This window comes from Acipenser ruthenus, chromosome 27 (genome assembly GCF_902713425.1).
Source record: "Acipenser ruthenus chromosome 27, fAciRut3.2 maternal haplotype, whole genome shotgun sequence".
NCBI classification, from domain to species: Eukaryota; Metazoa; Chordata; class Actinopteri; order Acipenseriformes; family Acipenseridae; genus Acipenser; species Acipenser ruthenus.
Window position 1 is genome coordinate 24574146 of NC_081215.1, and position 22760 is coordinate 24596905.

The 22760-nt window shown below is 37.0% G+C and overlaps 2 protein-coding genes across 4 annotated transcripts; one reads left to right on the forward strand and one right to left on the reverse strand.

The window, feature by feature from the left end:
* Positions 1-1720: 1720 nt before the first annotated feature.
* Positions 1721-9157, forward strand: LOC117432082 (peroxisomal membrane protein PEX16-like). The gene is made up of 11 exons (XM_034053532.3): positions 1721-1949; positions 2738-2773; positions 2918-2994; positions 3230-3363; positions 4800-4900; positions 5227-5313; positions 5563-5712; positions 6519-6591; positions 6741-6860; positions 6980-7044; positions 7475-9157. The coding sequence occupies exons 1-11, from the start codon at positions 1823-1825 to the stop codon at positions 7531-7533; spliced, it is 1029 nt and encodes a 342-aa protein (XP_033909423.2). The 5' UTR covers positions 1721-1822; the 3' UTR covers positions 7534-9157.
* A 3094-nt stretch (positions 9158-12251) lies between these two features.
* Positions 12252-22541, reverse strand: LOC117432081 (ADP-ribosylation factor GTPase-activating protein 2-like). Of its 3 annotated transcripts, XM_034053527.3 has the most exons (17): positions 22333-22540; positions 21514-21632; positions 21268-21340; positions 20935-21066; positions 20740-20820; positions 20310-20415; positions 20153-20209; positions 19739-19783; positions 19035-19087; positions 18606-18742; positions 18117-18248; positions 17638-17763; positions 17311-17460; positions 15234-15360; positions 14934-15027; positions 14717-14838; positions 12252-14578 (listed from the first exon to the last, which is right to left on the reverse strand). In XM_034053527.3, exons 1-17 carry the CDS (start codon positions 22402-22404, stop codon positions 14558-14560), a joined length of 1647 nt encoding a protein of 548 aa, XP_033909418.3. In that variant the 5' UTR covers positions 22405-22540; the 3' UTR covers positions 12252-14557. The 3 variants fall into 3 exon arrangements, with proteins under 3 accessions (XP_033909418.3, XP_033909419.3, XP_033909420.1); XM_034053528.3 differs by lacking the exon at positions 19739-19783; XM_034053529.3 differs by lacking the exons at positions 14717-14838; positions 14934-15027 and having other exon boundaries at positions 22333-22541.
* Positions 22542-22760: the final 219 nt, after the last annotated feature.

The window sequence follows — 22760 nt, forward strand, 5'->3', positions numbered from 1 at the left end:
GCACTGTGGGGATCAACACAACCAGGCTTCAAACCAGTGACAAAAACTGCACTCCAGCACAGGAGGCTGTGTGGTCCAGTGGTTAAAGAAAAGGGTCTTGTAACCAGGAGGTCCCTGGTTTAAATCCCACCTCAGCCACTGACTCATTGTGTGACCCTGAGCAAGTCACTTAACCTCCTTGTGCTCCGTCTTTCGGGTGATACATAATTGTAAGTGACTCTGCAGCTGATGCATAGTTCACACACCCTAGTCTCTGTAAGTCACCTTGGATAAAGGCGTCTGCTAAATAAACAAATAATAACAATAACAGTACAGGTGTGTTTACCTTTCACAATACCTATTGCACCCTGAAGTACAAGTAATGCTTTGATATTTAAAGTCGTTTCATTGTTGTCTAAAAATACCATAAAATGAATTTAGTAACTGTAAACCGGTAAGCATCAAGAAACCAATACATGTGTGTTCCAGTCCCTATAAAAACAGAGACTGCAGCATAATCCAAGTAAATCACAGATTAATATGGTACACATCATGGTTTAACTAAGGGAAAGTGCAGTAAATGCAATTTTAAAAGACATTGCAAACTGCAGGCATCCTAATTTGTCTTTACTCTCCTCATGTTTTTATACTCTTTGTAATCAATTACTCTATTACTGGGTGTTTTTGATGTTTTAGCTAAGTCTGTGTCACGGTGCTTTCAATTCAGGAGCTTCTCTTTTATTATAGTAGATATAAACTTAGATCAGCCAGTATCTTTACAGAAGTAAGCAGCAGCACCATCTAGTGCACAGCCATGTATTGCCAGCAAAAAGTCAATCTGAAGTAAACATGTTTCCAAGTAGCAGACCACTAGATGGCACTGAACATTACCTCTATACCACTACTTTGGCTGAACACAATATTTGAGCAATTGCAATGAAATCATTCAGAATAACTGCAAACATTATATATACTGTATATATAATGAGATATTAAAGAACATAACTTGGAAAATGTCATTTGGAGCTACTTACTCTTCAAGCTTTCAACAGGAGTTCACACAATCCGCGCTGTTTAGCACCTCCCTAGCAGTGGATTGATCTCCTTTGCTGACACAACAATGCACTAAGCTATATATACCTATAGAGATTCTAGTTTTTATTACAAATGAGGGTTATGCTTACTCTAGGCATTGATGTCCGATTCTTGCACTTCTTATTTACTCAAGGCTGCAGATCAGGTCACCTGTTAAAACTTCACTGATCCCGCTGCAAAGGTTAGGGGTTTATCAATTTTGAATTCTTGCACGTATCCCAGATTCCTGAAAAATAACCAGCCGAATAAACCATTACTAGGTAGCCCACGTTGAGGTAGATTCAAGTGGTCATGTAACAGGTGGTATGCTATAGGGGCACTGATTCACAATTCTCGTATTGAAATACACCACTGCAGTACGCAATTACATTTTAGGATACCACCACGCATTCCGTAATTCTGGAGCTTGTCTCTTTAAGAAAGTAGTGGCTGCACGACAGGAAGTACATTTCCAATAATTAAAAAAAAAAATGCTATAGGTAAAGGAAGAAAAATAGAAAAACGTTTTATTGGATGTATTGCAGAATATATTATAACAAAACTGGAAGATTCAAGAATGTTTAACATACTGAGATTTTAAAAGTGTTGACAGCAGGTTTAATAGCCAAATCTGAACTGTAGGTGGCGACAATAAATTTCGATGGAAAGTTGGTTGCCGTACGACAGGAAGTACAACGTTTTTGTTTCGGGAAGTGGTACTTAATCCGGAATCGCTCGGATTATTTTGGATGTATGACTGTCTGTCACAATGTCAGTGCACTGCAGGGAAAAACTGCTTCTTTTATACCGACGGTACCAAAGCTATGTTACGAAGAACCCAGCCGCCACAGCGCAGCTCGAAGGCACTGTCAGGACACTGTCTTACCTCATCGCCGGTAAGACTTGCAGTTCAGTGCAGTCATTACATTCCTATAGTATTATAATATCGGCAAAGTGCAACAGAAACGGAAACTAAGTAATAATGCCACTGTTAAGAAATGAACTAATATCACATACACGTGCTGTGTATCCTTGGGTTGTACCAGTACTGCAATAAATATTTCTACTTTCACCTGAAGAAGAGAGCTCTGAAGTCTTATAAAGGCTTGTGATTTTAATTCGTTTTTAGTTAATCCAATAAAAGGTATAACTCTCCTTCTCTTTGTCAACTTTGCAGTAAGTTGTATACAAATTGACGACATTTGCAGTCTGCTGCATTTAGCATGGTTAACGGTTTTCTGTTACCAAAATGATTACTCCAATCTCTCTCTCTCTCTCTCTCTCTCTCTCTCTCTCTCTCTCTCTCAGAGAGAGAGAGATAATTGCACGACCGGCAGCAGTTTCGGAATTGTTCAATTAAAAATGTTTTTTTTTCAAAATGATTACTCCAATCTCTCTCTCTCTCTCTCTCTCTCTCTCTCTCTCTCTCTCTCTCTCTCTCTCTCTCTCTCTCTCTCTCTCTCTCTCTCTCTCTCTCTCTCTCTCTCTCTCTCCTCTCTCTCTCTCTCTCTCTCTCTCTCTCTCTCTCTCTCTCTCTCCTCTCTCTCTCTCTCTCTCTCTCTCTCTCTCTCTCTCTCTCTCTCTCTCTCTCTCAGAGAGAGAGAGATAATTGCACGACCGGCAGCAGTTTCGGAATTGTTCAATTAAAAATGTTTTTTTTTCTTTTTTCCTTTTTTTAATGCAGGGCGGTTCGCTGATTCCCATGAACTCTCAGAACTAGGTAAGCTATGCAACAGACAACCCTGGATCTGTGTGCAAGCGGCAAGAACAATTTGTTGTTTAAACTCTAAAATAAATAAAAGCTGATTTTAAAAAAAAACAAACAAAACAAAACAAAAAAAAAACAAAAACTTTTCTTTTACAGTGTATTCAGCCTCCAACCTGCTAGTGCTGTTGAACGATGGAATATTGCGGAAAGGACTGTGTAGAAGCCTGCCTATGGTAAGGAATTCAAGCTACACACATGTGATCTAGTGATACAGTATACATATATATGCATATATGATATAAAAAAAAAATCCTAAAATCAGACAAAGAAACATCTATAAATGTACACATGTATAATAGAAGTACAATCATATTTCATAATGGGTGTGTGTTTAGATTAAAAGTCTGTTCCCAGTTGTGGGATTGGCAAGAGTCTGCTGTATATGCTGTGTGTAATTCCTGTTGTCAGTCTCTATCCCAGCAGAAGCTCCTGATGTGGCTCACTGTGCTGGAATATGTGGAGGTCTTCACTGAGATGGGGGCTGCGAAGCTCTATGGAGAACGGTGCCGCTGGGTAGTCATCATCCTCATTCAGCTTGCAAAGTAAGGGCCTGGATTTCTCAAGGCAACTTATGTTGAAGCTGTTGTAGCAGCTAACACAAACCAGTCAATACATCTTAACAATTGTGCACCGCAGCAGTGTCTTTGGGGTCAAAGCATGTTACTGGCTGCAAAGCATAGCTGTGAATAGAGGAAGCAGCTCATGGGTAAATGACAGGAGAGAAGCTGTGGAAGGGGTTGGGACCATTTGAAACTCCAGGTGAAATGAGCAAGGAAGTGCAAGACTAGCTGAAAGCAAGGCTTGCATATGGATATTTATTTAACCCTCCTCAGGACCAGATATCCTGTAATAAATTAAATACATTGTTTGCAGTAAGTTATGTTTCTTTGATAACTGCACACGTGAGACCTATGTAGGGAAAAGCTGTGCTGGGCGGGTAAGTTCTATGAAATAGTTTTTATCTCCGACAAATCTCTTCAGGAATGAAAAGCCCAACGTGTTACATTTATCTGCCCTGCCACTTTATTCCTCTCTTCTGGGAAAAGTTTTTTGCCAGTCAGTTTAAGTAGAACACATAATACAAATAAGTGGTTAAAGGAAGGTTTAAAACCGCAAAGCATAAATTTAAAAGAAATTAAACCGCTTCAAGTTCGATTTTTCCCCTTGAACCCACAAAAGGCTTTGTCCTCCGACCCTTTGAAGCAGACTTGGTTTTTCCCCAAAGCTGGAGTCAGAAGACAGAACTTCAACACACAAAAGCAGAGCTGACAGCCTGCTGCCTGTGACCTTTGACATCTTAAAGTTTACCTCCGCAGAACTCGTTCGCGTTTCTGACGGCACTCTTGGGGTTTTACGTTTTCTGGAAAGCTGAGGATTAAAATCACGTTTCCGTTCATATAAATTGAAGAAAAAAACTATTTTCTAGGGTGATTATTTATTTATTTATTTATTTATTTATTTATTTATATTTATTTATTTATTTATTTATTTATTTATTTATATTTATTTTACCAAGTTGTCCTGGATGATTTATTCATTTTCAGTGGGGTCCTGAAGCAGGCAAAGCAGCTTGCATAACTTATACATACATAACATGTAATTTTGTTTTCATTTAAAATATTTAAATTCAACAGAAAATAGTCCTTTTTGCAACCCAACCTAAATCTGTCCTTAATGTTTCCTGGTTGCTAGGTGAAGTATGGTAATAAAACATAAAATAAGTCTTTACATAACTGCTTCTCAGTGCAAGCATCGCAGTATGTGATCAGAATGATGGTTAGTAATTTCAAACCATTATAACAAGTACAAATAATTCCGGTCTTAAGAGTTCTCATTTATTAGCCATGGCAAAGTAGGTGGTACTGTACAAAATGTACGAACTTGCCAGCTTGAATTGCTTAATGAGAGCTTGTTTGATGGAGCCTGGGAAGCCTATACTAATGAGAGGCTGCTAGATAGCATTTGCTTCCTTTCCCAGGGCAGTCCTGCGGATCCTTCTGCTATTTTGGTACAAAGCTGGAATCCAGACATCTCCTCCCATCAGTCCTCTTGACAGAGAGACGCAGCTCGGCTGCAAAGGTAAGAAAATACACAAGCAAACGCATGTATTCTTTTAAGGTCTGTATTATTTCAATTCTGTGTCTAACTGAATTCTTTACATGAATAAAATAAAACATCATTACAGTTATGTACTGTGTATATGCTGTGCATGTATATAGATAGATCGACATTTAGATATCAATTATACAAATGTGTGTTTAAACTATTTAAGAGTAAAGTGGAGTTCAGATTATATGCTTTTATCCATATTTTAATGTATGTTTCTATATTTCCATCTTAGGATGTACTTTTCCTGGAAGTCTGAATGTCCTTTATTTGAATTGTCTTATTGTTCCCCTGAACAGAAAATGAAGATAAAGATGAAGTCCCGTCTGAGGAGCCAGCTTTCGTTGGGCAGCGCTGTGGAAGGGTCATGAGGTCGCTCAGCAGCAGTGAGATTTACAAAGTTCTTTAAATTGCCATCAGGGGGGTTTAAAGGTTACTTGGAAGGTGCTTTCTTTGTCATCCATCTAATGAACATTTCATTTAAAGACAACGGTTTCGGTTCTTCAGTAGCTTCTTGAAGGCAGCGACAGCCAATAGAAAAAATAAAGGTGATTCAGCGTGTAGTAATATGGGTCATTCCTGGGGGTCCCTTTAAAGATGTTGTTTTGTTTGCTTTCTCTCTCTCTTTGTCTCAGTCCCATCTTTCCAGTCCAGACACTGGGGTGCACCTCAGCATGACAACCCACCCAGGAGGCCAGAGGAAGAACTTCTCCAGCCCCCTACCCACCTTGGACTACAAGAGACCATTGCAGAGTCTCTGTTTATTGCACGCCCTCTTGTCCACTGTATCCTGCAGCACTTGATAACCTCAGTGACTGTTTATTGAGTACCTGGTTTGGTAGCAAAGTCATTTATCTGTGTCAGTCTGGTTTTATTTTGCAAGCATTGCCAGATCATTCGCTTGCCATTTTCTGATCATGTGTTTTATTGCCACACATTTAAGATAGTTTATTTTCTCCTTGCAAATTACAGAAACCAATTCACATCCCACATCTGCTCATCCTGGAGAATGTACTTTGTTCTTTCTTCCCATCTTTCGTGGGAGTCGATTGTTACGGTATAATAAGAAGGAGCTGCAGAACAAAGAAGTAGCTGTCTCTTCAGACAGCAGCATTAAAGCAAAGCCCTGGGGAAAACTCAAAACAGAAACGAAAAACATCTTTGAACAATAAGTAAAGGTAGAGCACATCTGGGTCAGGCAGCCATTGTCTCCACCATAACTGAATGTCTCATCATAATTGCAACGACAGCTTGAAGTAGTCCCGGGGGACCTAGCAGACTGTCTCCTGAAAATTAACTAAAACTTGGACATCGTCCAGCAAGCGGAGGCTGAAAAAAAACATCAAAAGGGTGAACGATGCGGGGAGAAATAATTATTGGTATAGGACGCAGCTTGCCAGTCATTGTTCAGAATTGTATGGATTTTAGAGTGATTTTTTTTTTCTTCAAATTGTACAATTTCAAACAAGTTACAAGAGTAGATATCTTATTTTTTTAGCGTTTTGTGTTTAATCCATGGTCTCTATAGAAAGTGCTAAAAGAATAGACTGCCATGCAAAATGTTTTCGTCTTTAACCCACTCCCTCTCCAGTGCTTGGTCTTGGTGTTTGTGGAAGTAGATCCTGGAAGCCGTGGATCATTTCTGGGATTCTGGACATTACCAAGTAAACATACAGTATTTGATAGCTGGTGAATGTAAATATCATTATAGGGGTTTGAGGTCAATTGTAGATTATCTCATGCAGTCATTACTGTTCGCTAGCTGGAAACTTGATGGGGAAAGATACATCACGGCTTGTTTGTTTCTTGCCAGTTTGAGTTTAATGAGAGACACAAAGAGACTGAGCCGACGAGAGCGGGCAGAGATGAGACGCAGAGCATTCCTCCTCCTCTACTACCTGCTGAGATCTCCCTTCTACGACAGATACTCTCAGTAAGACCATTACTAACACCTGACCAGCATCCCAGGGTTTGCTCTTCTGCTTTGATCTGCGTTCTCCACTCTTGTTCAAAACATATTAACCAAGGTTTTTTTAAACTTCTTCTCCTTAGGACAAGAATCATGTTTTTGCTGCGTTTATTGGCTGACTATGTGCCAGGAGTTGGGCTAGTAGCACGTAAGTAAAATATTTATTTTTAAGTTTTAGGTATCGTTAATAACCAAAGAAGGTTTACAGTCAGTTTTCTCAAAATACAGTTTATCAAGCTAGCCCTACCTACTGTATGCTTTCTAGTATATGTTGACGGAAGTTTTCGGAAACTAGGGCTCAGCTTATTCTGTTTTGGACTTTATGCTGCTGTTGGAATCTGTGTCTTTTATTAGAAACTATGTAACTGAGCCGTCATATTTTTATACATTTAATGAAGTAGATCAATCTAACTTACTATTTTAGGCTTACATCGGCAGTAATAATAAAAACGAAATCTCAAACTGCTGCAAAGGGAAAAAAAATAGTATGCTTTGCATTAAAAAACGTTCAAGTGGGTTATATATCTTTTCTGTGTGCAGGATAATGTTTGGGTTTTATTCTGTTTTTATACACACAGGTCCTCTGCTGGATTACTTACCTGTGTGGCAGAAAGTTTACTTTTACAACTGGGGGTGAATGGAAAACTGCAGGAATTGTGATCCATTACAAAACAGCTGTGGAAGCAGAAGGAGGAATGGGAGACTCATTGAAACATAGCAGTGCCAGTTTCTAAAAGATTGTCACAAGTTCTGACGTGAAGTGCCAGTTTTTTAAATGAATATAATTTAGGCTCTGAGAACTATTTGTTAATTTTTCTAATTTTAAGAAATCATCATTTATTTATTTTTTTGTGGTAGTGGTGGGCCCTTTAATTTTTTTGGGGTACTCCATCCTCATTATGAGCGGGTATCATTCAGAAATACATGTTAATAATCCATGTCCTATTCCAATGCAGTGTGTTTCAGAAGTTGCACATGTATTATTTTGCGAGGTTGTTGGATGAGGTTTCTTATTGTTTTTATTAAGATGGATAAGGTACCCTTTGCTTGAAGGCTAACAGAAAAACAACACAGATTGTTTTGTATGCCACCGTTTAGGAACAAATGAACCGTAGTGAAATTATTGGAGATGACTCTTCTAAGAACTGCTTTATCTCATAACAGGAGGACATTTAAAAATCATGAGACATCTAGTGTGTGGTTATAGGGGTCACTAGATTAATAAAAACCAGCAAGGAAATTGTTGAAATTGGATGGTTTTTCACTATGTGAAAACTGTATAATTACCTTTGTTAATAAGAACTCCTGAATCCAAAAAAGGAATGTATTCTTTAAATGTACATGCATGCTGAGAGTGTCTTGGGAGTATAAAAATCACATGTAATTCTCTGTATGTAAATTATTTGATATATCCTGTAAATTTATTTGACAAGGAAGCTAATGTGCTTTCAAGAAAAAAGGAAGGAAAAAAAAAAGTTTGCCTTTGAAGTTGTGTTAGGTGTGTCTGTACGAGATTGGGGGTTGAGAAACTGTTGAATGTGTTAGAGTGGGTGATGTTCAGATCTACACAGTGCCACCTACAGTAGATTTTAATATTCAAGGTTTTATTCATTCATAGCCATGCTATTGTCATTGACCTTTAACACTTGAATGCTTGTTTAATTATTTTACTAACTTTGATTAGTGTTGATTGCAATTATTCAAATATTGTGTTACTTTGACCTTTTGATATTTCTGTGTTGAGGTGCATTGATGTGAGTTCAAGAGTTTATCATCTGTTCTAGTTGCCTGCCTTTGTCACATTATCCATAGCTGTGCACTAGAGACGTACTATCCTGCATCGAACAGTAAATACTGTATATGTTTTTGGTGACTCTGAATAACCTTTAATCTCCAATATTGCGTAAAATGTTCCAATCCGCATTTTGTAAAAATTTCAGCAATAAGCAAATGTAGTAGTAGATATTATTTTTGAATCATCTTGTGCCTTTTAGAATTGCAGTGAATTGTTCTTTTCAACCTTCTTCCATTTCGGTTTGCACTTTACACTGCCTCACAGTCCCTTCTACTTATTGTTTTTTGACAGAGCTTTGAAACCGGGAGCTCTCCCTGTAAACAGCTCCACCTAGTGCATATTCAAATCAGAACTTGTTGATAATCACTTTCTCTAGACAGGACCAACATCTTATGGGACAGATACACACAACAACCTCAGTTGTTTAATGTCGTTCTATTTCTGCTCTTGACACCAAAAAACAAAATAAACATCTTTTGATATATTAGGAGAAACACCCTGTCAAAAAAAGTTCTACCTGATATTCTTTTAAGAAGCAAAAGTAAATGAAGCTCAGAATACTTTCAGAGATTGTCTTAAACTAGAAAATGCAAACTCTTGTTTGAACTGTTTGCTTCTTATATTATAGCCATTGGTTCTAGTTCCAGAGTTTATTTTTCGCAGAAGTAGTTATATCTCTGACCAAAAACAATGTCTATGTACAAAAGCAGTCAAGCTAGAATAAAGGGATCATCCATCGTGTTTTGGTATCTTATTAAAAAAAAAATAACTTGGCTTCTCATTTTATTTACGTGGATAGTCCATTTCAATATGGGAACAGTCTGTAGATCTCCCACTATTTCCAATCATTCTTAGTTGTACTGGGTTCTAGAGCTCCAGTTCAGTGGGTCTGAGACAGTACTCTCCTACAGAGGAACTATCGCCTGAGCGTCTTTGTGTTTCTAACCCTGGAGCTCCTGAGACAAGGTTCTCCAACTAACGCATCTGGGTAATTCCTAAACTTAATCTTGCTGATCAGTTATTAATGGATATCAACCTACACCAGATTGCATACGGTCATATGGGCCCCAAACCCTGGGCTTCAATAGAAAATTGCGAACAAAAAAAATTTAAAAAGTTGTCAAACTACGCAAACAGGCTGGTGCAGGTGTCTAAGTAGCCTTGAGCTTAGTACATAACAATCCATTTGTCCTTATTACCCAACTGCAGCTTACTCAATACGTTTAGATATTGAACTGAAGGCTTCCAGGAGGCAGCTGGTGAACAACACCCACTACATCATGATGATATTAAAGGCTGGGAGAGGTGAGCAAAAAAAAATGCTGAAAAACAAGGGAATCGTTAAATGCCTTGTGTAAATTGTCTGACTAGCCCCAGGGTGGGAAAGAGATATAATAAATAAGATATAATTTACAGTACCTGCCAACTTCAAGAATGAGAGCCACTTACAATCTTATTTTCTCAGCAGCTGCACAAGTAATAGGGTTTTGGGCTTAAATTAGGCTCTGTCCAGCTGAGCCAACATGTGAAGTCCTACCAAATATAGCACAGATTTTCAGTCACTAAAAGATATCTCTTCAAGAAGTCTGTGTAGCGGTCCAAAACCGCAGATCTGCAATTGCATAACTACATTAGTAATTAATGTCACAATAAAAAGTTCTCTGCTTCACTTTGTTGTGATAATTGCAATTATATAACATGTTAAGGCATTTGTAAAAAGTGAATCAATGGAGACAGGAAGAGTGGACTATATCTATTACGTCTATGAAACTAAGAAAGAAGTGTTCAGAAAACTACCAGACTTAGTGGGATCTTCGCTGATGTCAATAGAAGTGTCACAAGGAGTTACAGGATCAGCTACTGTAATGCTAACAAAATGTGGTACTTATAATTTAATACATTAAAAAAAACAAAAGCAATCCCACTAATGGAAAACTAAAAACAAATAAAACCAATAGAGAGGGAGCTGCACTGGTGTATTTTTATACAGGGTTAGAAACCTCCACTAGGTCTGTACCCAGTCCTGGCTTTCAGAACTCCTCTTGTTTAGGTATATTTTTTTGAAGGTGGCAGGGGTTTGAACAACCAGGCCCCAGCTAAATCTGCTCTGAACTGATCACACTTGTGTAAGTTCTCAAGAAGTATTTCATTAAACTTGCCAGAACTGGTGAGCTTGAAGGAATTTTTCTATATGCTAGATTTTCAGCAGAAATGCTGTAATGTCAGGACAATAAAGTTGATGTAGAAATTTGGCAAAAGCTGAACTTGTTGTCTGTGAACGTCAGATTCTCCAAAGTGTTAATGGTACTTAATACAAAGTTTTTATGTATAATGTATGATAATTAAGAATTAACGTATTTCTCAGAGTTCCATAGTAGGCGAAACATACAGTACGCTTCCTCTTTTTGTGTTCACAGTGCAAAATGATCACACACAATAGCTGCTTTCCAATGAATACATCTGGAAATGTTATTCTGATTTGTCACCACCAGGGGGATCAATTCTGATTGTTAGCAAGGTCTAAAATCCAATGTAGAGTGGGTAGAGGTATTTGGTATTTTGTGCCCAAGCTTCTAATGTATGTGTACCATATTTATTGGTAAAGCCTGCTAAACATGCATTTATAAACACGTCGTAAAATCCATTGTGAAGTGTTAAATTGTATGTACCATGTATAATCTACAGTGAAATTACATGGATATGCAGCACCTGCTACTGTAACACATTGATTCTTGCTTTCAGTGAAAATGCGTGATGAACAACAGAGGTACCCACCGCACTGCTATCATCTACTTTCTCTGTCAAAGGATTATTGTTCAGCATGCTGCAAATTCTGGTGAATAAAATGGATTTTACTCCTACACTTGGATTAACTGATCAGGTAAGATTTATCACGAGACATGCTGTAAAACTGTCACTGTGGGCTTTAAAATAAAAGTTTGGAGGCATCTGTTCTGATAGTGTTGAATCTCTCAGGGCTTTATATATATTTAGAACAGAAATTATTAAAAGTGAAGCAGGTGTTTATCTTTTACTTATTGCTTTATATCACTCCAAGGAAAGCTCCACAGAGTATGCCAACATGAAACAAGTGAGCAGAAGAGAAGCAGGGAAGCATAAAGTTATTAAGCCGTCAGACATCAACAGTCACTAAACTGAACATCTATTGTTCTCTTGCAGGTACTTCTGGGGGGAGAAACAGTGCATATACATACAGAATGTACCTATAATCCCTGACTACAGTACTGTGTCTGTAGACTAAAAATGTAGGTATGTGTAGAGAAGATTGGGGGGCAGTTATCAGATTTACCATCTAGTGTAACAGACAAACAAAATCTGTCAAAAAGGGACAATATAAAATCTGACATCTGGATTTTATGACAGTCCTATTTTACTAAGGTACTTTAAATATTTTCTCCTGCATTTCTGTGCTTTTTATGGGTGTAAAAGGGAATGTACCAACACTTCTTAGAATAAACAAAATCTGTTTACTGGCTTTATTTAATTAAAGTTTTAGCCTCCCTAAATAGATGCATGCAAATAAAAAACACAGCATTGGGAACAGTTACATTTTTATTAACACTTAATTAAGCAATGGTTTACATGTCACCTACAACATATGCATGTTTGGGAGAAAAGATGTTTGTTCTTATTTTTTATTTATTTATTTTTTAAATCACACTGGGTCAGTGTCAGGCAGGACAATATTACCATCACTACAAAGTACAGATAAAACATAGTTATGTACTGTCCCCAAGGAAGGAAGCTGTCATTGCAAAGTGGCAAATATATTAACACAATTAAATCTCTCCATTCCTTGGCAAGAAAGAATGGAAGGCTGTAATACTTAATTAAAAAACAAAATGTATATAATTTCCAGGACAAGGGAATATATAAAGATCCTACTTTTGATAATACACAAGTTAAAGCTCTTATCACATTGTGAAATGTTACGAGGGTGGTAAACAGAAAGGATTTACTACTAAATGTATTTCACGCTGCCAGTCCAATTGTTCCATGTCATCAGGCAGTCTAATGGTTCCATAAAGTTCTCAGCATTTCATTTGGCACCCTCAGCTTTTCCACTCAGAAGGTTTTCACTATTTAACTTGTGTAACTGGGAAAACACTCAAAAAACATGCTTGGTTTTTCAAAGTCAGAACTGGCTAACTGTTAAAACAGCATGATGCAAGATCCTGAATCAACACTTTAGAATATTTACAAAATGACAAGTGATAGAAAAACATCACTTCAAAAGTCTTTAGCCCTTCGGGACTGGGAGCACATGTAAACCCAAACGATTGAAATACTGTATTGCATATAGATGATGGAACAGGAGAGACACGATAGCTGAGACACAACTGTGAGAATAAAGGGGTATCCAGTTTAGGACTTTGGTGTTTACGACACTTTTTGCCAATGTTCAGGTATTCTATGAAGGATATAACACACTCACAGTGACAAATCGCTTTTCAACCAAGGCATTATATATTTTCAAGTTCCTGACACAAACTCAACAGGGTATAAGTATCTGATTAGTTTGTGTGTTTGAGAACACACACAGTAAACTATTCTGTTCCAAAATTAAGGGCATAAAAGCCTAAACATTAAGCTAAATCTTACCTTGAATGCCATGGGACAAGCACAGCAAATAGCACAGCATTAAAAAGGTATGATTTTTAACCTATAAAAGGAATTACAGCCTCATCTTTGGCAATCCAGTGCAAGTTCTTTAAGTAACTTGTATCTCTCTAAAAAGCAGTGCTGTTAAAAGGTCTTGCAGAATAATTCAACAGGACTCGCATGTCATATAGGAGCGGGTTCCTCCAAATTTTAGCAGCAAAAGTAAAAATTAAATCCTGCCCTGTTAAACTACATTTTGCTCCTGTCAACACTCCAAGATATTTTACCTTTCCTGGTCACCACTGCGATGTTAGTTGATTTATTAGAGACCGTCTATCATTGTGAACGTTGCTTTTGTTTGAAGGATTCCAGGATTTCCCTTCTGTCAATTCTGCACCGACAAAAGGTGCCTGGTTTTGTATCATGGAATAGACATGAAACCAACTTCAACTGAAGGGGTATACAGGATAGCAAAAAAGGTTAAACTAAAATCTGTGTGGGCCTTGACTGTGCTCCAACCAGAATATTTTTTTATATTACGAACCAGTTATAAATTAATTAATGCATACGGGCTGTTTGTTGGTTTAAGGATAATATTACATTGATAAAAGTAACCAAAAACAGTTTATTTAAAAAAAAAAAAAAAAAATTATATATAAACTTTCACACTCAATGGTTATTTAATTACTAGACTAAACTACTCCTTAATAGTACAGCAACCAAATTGCACTATTGTACAGAACTGTTATAAAAATAACCATGATTTTAAAAAAGCCTTTTTAGAATCTCATTTCAAATCATTAGGATTTAAAAACAAAAACCTTAACACTATTTTCATAGCAGATAAATATGGTAGAAATTTAAATAGTTACAGTCCCTGTTTGGGCAGTGAGAGGGTTATCACAGTATTTTTGATGAGGAAAAAACTGAATCCTAGGACAAATACTCATCTCAACTTTATGATTTAGGCATCTTTACATTTTTGTAAATTACACACAAAAGGCATTTGTCAACATCAGTGAATAGAAGTAACCCAATTCAACTGAGACCTCAAACTTAAGAATTTTTTTTTTAATAAATAATTTTTCAGCAGCTATAGTTTCCCTGTCAAGTTAAAAAATATTTTCTTAAAACAAACAAACATACAACCATCAGCCAGGTTTAAAACAATACGGATAAAACAAAAAAAAACAAACAGATGAACAATGTGTCTGGTTCTTCTCTATGTTCAGATTCTGAAGTCTCAGTAAGAGCTGTAACGATCCTAAAATAAAATAAAAATAATTTGTTTGTAAATAATTTGTGCAGGAGGTGGCGATCGCATAATGCCATTAATTCAACATTGTGTATTGGACTAAAACGCGAGACAGCTAGATGTATTGTATTGGGTCAACATATTCACCTGAATTGTATTCATCACCCCATTAGCAAGTACTGCCATTTTTCCTGCAACTGTCTTCACACCTTGTTTAAACTGGGCAATATCAGGGCCAGTTGGAAGCACGCTATCATAAGATGAAGCCCCTTTAAAAATAAAAAAAAATAAAAAAAACTTAGATATAAACTGTTCTGTAGTGACTATCCACTCAATGTGCAGTATCCAATTTTTCTACACTAACCTGCAGAAGACCCATCGCTCCCATCCCCAAACAGATCTGCAGAACTAATGGAAGAATTTCCAGACAACCTCTCCAACCTAGTCTTTGCCTCGTACTGTAAAAGGCAAAAACGCAGGTCATTTACCGATTCATTCATGTTGATGTGCGATTCAAAACTTTAAGCAGAATCTTTTTCCCCCGCTTATTTTTCTAGCGAGGAGTGAATACTGTTATACATATAAATAGAACTAAACAAAACGTGTTAAAAAGTACCCTAAAGTCACTGTTAAAGTAAATGAATGTAGTTTAGTTAAGGTTTACCTCTGCATCACTCTCTCTCCCAAAGAACATGTCAGATGAGATGGCTTTAGCGTTGGCAAACTTCTGACGTGCCTCGCTCGACTCCACAACGGTTACATTGCTGTCTGGCTTTCGTCTGCTTGGCAGCCTGCACAGACATATCATATGTAGCAATGAATGATATCACCTTCAGACACTGACGAAACTTCCCAGTAGGGTTGGAAGATAATAAATTTCAGATATCGATTATCGTGATTACTGGTCGAATAAATAAAATATTTAAAGTTATTGTAATTGTAATCATTTATATGGAGCAGCATGACAACCACCAGTCTCAGTCACTGAGTTTAGAAGAAAAACTTACAGTATATGCAGCAAGTTTTTACATTTCTGGTGGATGCCCAGAACAAACGCGAGCGTATAAAAATACACACCTATTATAATTTGTATTTTAATAAATTATGTAGTTTTCCTATAAAACACATTTCTTATTTAAACATTTGTTAATTTGAGAATGTATTAATTTATTTTTAAATTAAAATAAAAAAGTGCCACCAAATGTATTAATATAACAAAACAAAATTGCTAACATTAACTGGAAGCATTTTTTTTTCTTTACCTGTGTGGTGAATATGCCATTTCGTTACCTGTGTGGTGAATATGCCATTAAGATATTTCTATATGTGTGTCTGTCTGTCTATCTATATGTCTGTATATAGAGTTGTATACTATTAGGAACTGTGGCAGAGCAGAAAATCCCTGCATGTAAAGAAGGGGCAGTGCAAAGCCCTGCTTGTGATTAATGTGTTGGTGTGGGGTTGAAAACACGGGGGACTGTATTGTATTTAAATGTATTGTTTGGTTTGGTGTATTTAAGAATGGGTGAAGGTGTTATTGTTTGGTTTAAATGTGGTCTGGCAGAGGCAGTGTTAGCAGATCGTCTCTGCCAGACAGCTCGTGAGAATGCGTGGTCGTCAGTCAGTGATTATTGACAAGCTGACTGTCAGCCACGCAAATGATCTCCGGACTGATTAATGTATTGCTAATCCAGATATAGTCACATGTATAAAAACCAGCAGCTTTTGTTGTTCGAGGTGGGTGTTTGGAAGGAGAAAGAATGTGAGGGAGAGCGAGAAGTAAAACCAAAGTAAAAGAAACGAAAGAAAACAATTTCTACGCGTGCAGTGCTTGTTTTTGGGCGTCAGAGTATTTTGTGTTAGAGTTTGTTTTGGTTAAACTTTTATTTTGGCTCTGCGAGCAGTGTTTTTGTAAAAGTGTTTTGTTTATTTTTGATTTTCAATAAATCCAGTGCTTTAACCTGCAAGTACCTGCCTGTCAGCTTCCTGGTCTGGGGACATCATCTTTCAGCCATCCTGTCACAGGAACATACTGAGTTTTGCACATCACTGTTTGTATGCAGACAGTTTAATAAAATAAACTACCTATCCTTCCATTAAAAGTTAACTCTTCTACTTAACTACCCTTTTTTACAACAGCAGCACCCGCTTATTTTTCTCCATTAGGTGCATAGACTGCAGTATAGTTCTCATGGCTTTACTGTAGTTTAAAATAAAGAAGCAACAAAAGTTGTTTAGGCTATATTACATGTTTGCCATATGGTTGTGTTTTTTTTTGTTTTCTTTTTGCAATTACATTCAATTTACGTACAAAAATCCTGTGTCAAAATGTCCACTTTTCTACAGTAATTTTACAGTGAGCTTGCTTTTTTTTTTTTTTTTTTTTCAAAACAATATTTGTGTTTTAATGTTAGAAAACCAGTCATGCTTTGCAAGTGTACAACTTATCAAACTGAAACCATGACAAAGTCTAAGCATATTGTTTGAAATCAATACTTAACTTCCCAGCGTATACAGTGCTCACACAGATCATGTGTACGTCTCACAGACAGTTCAGTGCCGCTTACTGCTCATCAATGCAGAGCCGTTTCCTGCTTCATTGGGTCACAGACGATAATTATGATTGATTATCGATAATTTTTCAACACGATAATTATTGCTGCAAAAATATTATAGTGAATATCAATTATTGTTCCAACCCTACTTCCCAGATTACCCTGCCGTTTTCCATAAATACCTACCTTTCCCCAATTGGCTGAATACTAGAAATAGTGACTTCAGCCTCCTTTGGCTCTTCCTTGTCGAGACCCCAAGAGGAGAAAGGGGAGGTAGAATCAGAATCCCATCGTGAACCAAAGTCATCCCCTGAAGAGAATGGGTTATCCTTATACCTGATGGAATATGGAATTGCAATATAAAAACACTGCCAATAAAAAGGAAAGGTGTATTTACTTTGAATGCAACAGAATGATTATCAGATATGTGTCACATTTACAATATGGATGATCTAACAAATCAGATTTATGAGACAGAGAAAGCAGACGTGTGTTAAGTCTACCAGCTCTTACTTTGGAGGTCCAGCTGTAAATCCTGGTTCATCAAACATATCCAGCTTAGAGCGAGTGGATTTGGCTGCAACTGGGGTCTCCTGCTCAATTACTTGCATCTCTGACAGCACCGAATGAGACACCGCACTTAATACAAAAAAAATAAAATAAAATAAAATGTCAACTGTGGGGGAAATCAAATTAAGGATCCCACTTGGGATTGAAAAAAAAAAGCTCCCAGAAATATAAAGTGAACAATTAAACACAGGCTTTTCTTAACTTAATTCTATTTTTTAGTACAAGTACTTCTCATGAGTATTGATAGCCTTCCAAAGTCATTTGCATGCATGTAAGCACCTCGAGAGAAAGTGACTATAATCACCTGAAGTGCGTGTCCCTGGGGTCACAGACAGGTTATTAAATATTTCTCATTCCACTTATTTTAAACTGTGGCCCCGTTCCAGGAATGCAAATCCTCAACACGCAGCTCTTTTCATTACCTTCTGGTTCCAAATCCCATTCCAAGCCTCTCAGCCTGTTCTCTTTTTTTTCCATCCAGACTCTGGATTTTTTTATCTTCCTTTTTCCTGTCAATCTGAAGCTCTTGGTAGGCTAGACGCATTGAAGCAACACTAGGAGCAAACAAACAAATGTGCTTTAAAATCAACACAAATCACATGCACTACTCAGTCAATAACCTGTAGCAATTTCACACATTTAGAACAATCAATATCTGCATAACTAATAGTGTTAACATTTTTGCAAAGATGTTAATAAATTATGGTGAATTCCAAGCACTACATGGTAAATACTCTATGGTAAAATACTATATGGTAAACAAATTTTGGTTTGTGTTCTAGATAATCTTAGCCATGCTTACTCCTCTAGTTAAAATATATGTCCTTTCTTTAATACCATTGAACCACTAATGGTCTCTACACACATTTACCTAAATGATCTCTCTGGACATTTACAGTAAAAGGACTTACATTGACTCTTCAGCCTGCTTCTTGGTCTCGCTGGCCTGCTGCTCTCTCAGCTTCTCTGCTACCTGTGCCTGTCGTTCTGTCTCGCTGAAGCTCTGGCTGCTTACTTTCTGAGCACCCAGTCCTTTTTTAGCACCCAGCTGAAAAGGGGTAAACAGATGCCACTTTTTATTTATTAAATATGAAGATTTAACTCTGAAGCTTGTAATTCAATTTGTTAAAAAAAAAAAAAAGGGGGACTGAAGCTATTAGGACTCTAAGTCCACTGTTTTTGGAGTTTTCTGCTGGCATCCTCCCACACCCACCTTTTTCATGGAGTCCTTTCAAGTCACTGTATAACTTCAGTATTTAGATATTTTACTATAGCTAGTATTTAAAATGCAAAAAAACATTTATTATAGAATTTGATTTCCCCCGCCCCCCACCACATACCCCTTTTTTTGCTGCAACAGGCTTTTTCTTTCCAATGATCAAAGGCTTCACTTCTAAAACAAAAAGCAAATAAATTTAGAATATAGTCACAACTACTTAGCCATGCTTTACAGGTTTAAACTATTTGTATTTCATATAGATATTATAAAGATCTCTCAAATACTGACAGTGGTATTGAGAAGGCGGCTGACCACATCTTAGGCCCAATTAAACACATTAGAGAGAAAATAAACAGTGCAATGTACTGCTTTTATAAGCACACTCTGGTTTCATGCAACATGGCAGCGACACCACAAAGCCTGAGGATTTTCACACATCACCCTTCCTTTCAAGCTTCTTAGGGAATCATTGAAACATGAAGCAGAGCCTAAATTGGATCAATTCAAGTCTACCCCAGTTTGCATTCATAAGTTTCAATCCCAAAATAATGACCCAGTGGCTCGTTTCCCAGTTTGTGTAAATCCTAAAGGAACTTATCATTTTTTTTAATTATAGGTTTATTTATACAAGTTAACAAAAGTCTCAGTGGGTGGACATTTGTCATCCATAGCTAGCTTAGGGTAAGGCGTTAGAGTATGTGTGGATAAGGAAAAGCTAAGCAGTGTTAGTTTATATTCTAATATTTACAGAAGGCAATCAGAAAAGGAAACATGCCCAGGCTCTAGCCAACAGCAAGTTGTTAGCAACACCACACCTTTAATCACCTTTAGAAGGCAGAGGTTCATCTGATGCCAAACGCATCGAATCCTCTACAGGACAAAATAAACAGTTCATTAAAATGAGGGGGTGGGTCATTAAAGTCTAACATGCTACTGGAGATAGCAAAACAGATGTAAATCACACTTTAAAGGCTTTGGGTTGATTATGTAAGAGCCAACAGGAGCCATCCACCTATAATAAAGGGCAAACTCAAGTCCCAGTCAAAGCTGAGTTGGCTTTAGACGAGAGCCATATAAACTGGCATAATGCGATTATTGTCAAATGTTTGAAGAACCAATGTTAAATTATAACATTACACATTGTGATGCATGGTTACAACAAGACTGCTAATATTGCTTTTATATGCACTCATCATATATACATTTTTTGTTTAATTTATGTAAAACAAATCCATTTACCAATTGTTGCTTTGGCAGATGTGCTAAGGCCTTCAATGCTGGGACCTTGTTCAGGTTCTGATGAATGAAAAATACATAAAATAAATAAACTACACTGACATTTAATATATAGACAGCCTCCTCCAATATTTTTAAAACCCGGTGAAAACAAACATACGATTGTTCAAGCTTTCTTCCTGTTTTGGGGGTTCTTCTGTAACCAGCAGGCTCCCTGCAGAATTCTGATCTGTTAATGCAGAAGCCATATCCCAGCTGCTGGAAGGCTAAAAATAAGATTTAAAAAAACTTTTTTAAAGCAAAAACAAGCAATTATTTCATTTATTATATAACCATTGTGGATAATAATTATATCTGTGGCATATCGCACACATGGTAACCAATGAAGAAATGCATCTATGGATTAGCTTCAAAATAAAACAAATTCACCTACTGATAAAATAATAGCCACATTCCTTTCCCTGGTACAAACTGCATCTTTTGTTCAGCAACAACCCATAGGATGTAGATTAGGGCTACAGTAACTGTCACGGTTTGTAAAACTAGGTTTTAAAATTCCTGGGGTTCCAATAAAAAAATGTTAGAAATACCTGAGTGTGTTCTGCAAAGAAATCAGCGTCTTTATTTTCAGGACTTTCCACTTGTGTACCACCTGGACTGTCAATCCATAGCTTTAAAAAAATTGAAACAAAAACAATGATGTACCAAGAAGCCAGGACAATAATATCCAGTTCAATTTATTTCAAACATTTTTTAATTAACATTTTTTCCCAATGGATACTTACATCAGTTCCATACTTTGAGAGTGCAGTGTTTGCTAGCTGCCTGATCTTCTCACGGTACATTTGTGCAGCTTTGCTGTTGTACTTGGCATTTGTGTCTTTAGTTGTGCACCCATGTTGCCGGAAAAAGGCAGCCTAAAAGTCAAAAAGCGACATAATGAGTACTGTACAGTGGCAATGATCAAAAATGTACAGTCTGTAAAGAAAAGATCAGCACACTCACAATATAATGACTGAATAGATATCTTGAATAGATATCTAATAAACTTTCATGAAACCTTTATAGAATGTATGCATTGCCAAACAATCCTCAAGAGATCCGATTATTGCCCTTACCGCATTTGCATTGCCTCCAATCTGCATACCTCTCAACTGAAACCAACTCCAATTAGAATCCAGCTCTGTGGATCTAGAAAAGAGGAAGAAAATAAACAAAACAGGAAGATCAAGAAAAGATCAAGAGACTAATTCTTTCAGAAGTATAATTCGCTTGATCCTGGTGGTAACCAGTGTCACGAATAATACTGCAATTCAATTCTGATGTAGGTTTATCTTGGCAAGTCAAAGTATATTCAAAACTACCTGATAAAACTGAGATGCACTCCCAATGAGCGGTGGATCCCAGAGCAGTCAATACACAAGAATACGCCATAGGTTATACTGGCCCAACTTGGATTCTTAGCAGCACAATCAAAACAGGACTAAAACACAGAAAAAAAAACAGAAAAAAATTTAAATATGTAAGCGTTAATAATAATAATACGTTATGTGGCAAATTTAATATGCTCTAATATTGCATGCATCATGCTAGCAACCACCAAGCCAGTACGGTTTTTTTTTGTTTACTTAAGTATAACTTTAATTATTATTATTATTATTATTATTATTATTATTTATTTATTTATTTATTTATTTATTTCTTAGCTGATGATCTGTAGGATGCAAGCATAGTAAAAAAATACAATTTGTAATCATGCCACATTGACAGCCACAGCTATCTGATGCAAGTTTACACATTTAATATGACTTTGTAAACAATTATTAATGAATAAACTACAGAGAACAAAAACTGTTGCAATAACGCTTCTGCTTTCCAACACTGACCAGCTGTATCTGCCCGAGTAACTATACTCATAGTTTTCCGATGCATACAAAGACTCAAGTCTTATTTTTAAATGCAAATGCTGTAAAAAGAAAAAAAAATAATACATTTTAAAAAATTGTCACAGCTAGCCTATGGGCCCTGTGACAGCTAACGTACACTATTACAAATCGACCAGCTTAACAACAAATTAATATCGGACCATTACCATAACTTGATAAAACTGTAACACTTGACTTAAAGATTTTTGATATGCAGGCCAATGTATACACCCGTTACTTTTAAATTATTTGCGTTACCTTATTTGTCGGAATTGATCTGAGTCGTTTGAAAATTGTTAGAATTTCAGTCTTATCCGGCTCCGACGCCATCTTGCCACCGTTCCTCACGACACTCTCAGAGCTACGGATGGCACACTGGTTCAAGCCGTATGCGCGAGCTCCACCACGTTCATAATGAGGTTTCCTGAACCAAGTTCCAAGCCACAAGGTGGCTTCCTCTTCATTCAGCTTTAGTTAGCACAATTAATTTATGCCATGCGCATTTGTACCTGTTTGTGTAGAGATAGCTATCCTGCCTTCAAACCACGAGTCTACGACACCATACCCACCTCCTCCCTGTTAAAGTACATTTCTGAGTTATGACTTACCATGGAAAAACATTATATTTTAATACAAGATAGAGTCATCTTTCAGCAGGAGCCATTGTTATTAAATGCTTGTTGTGC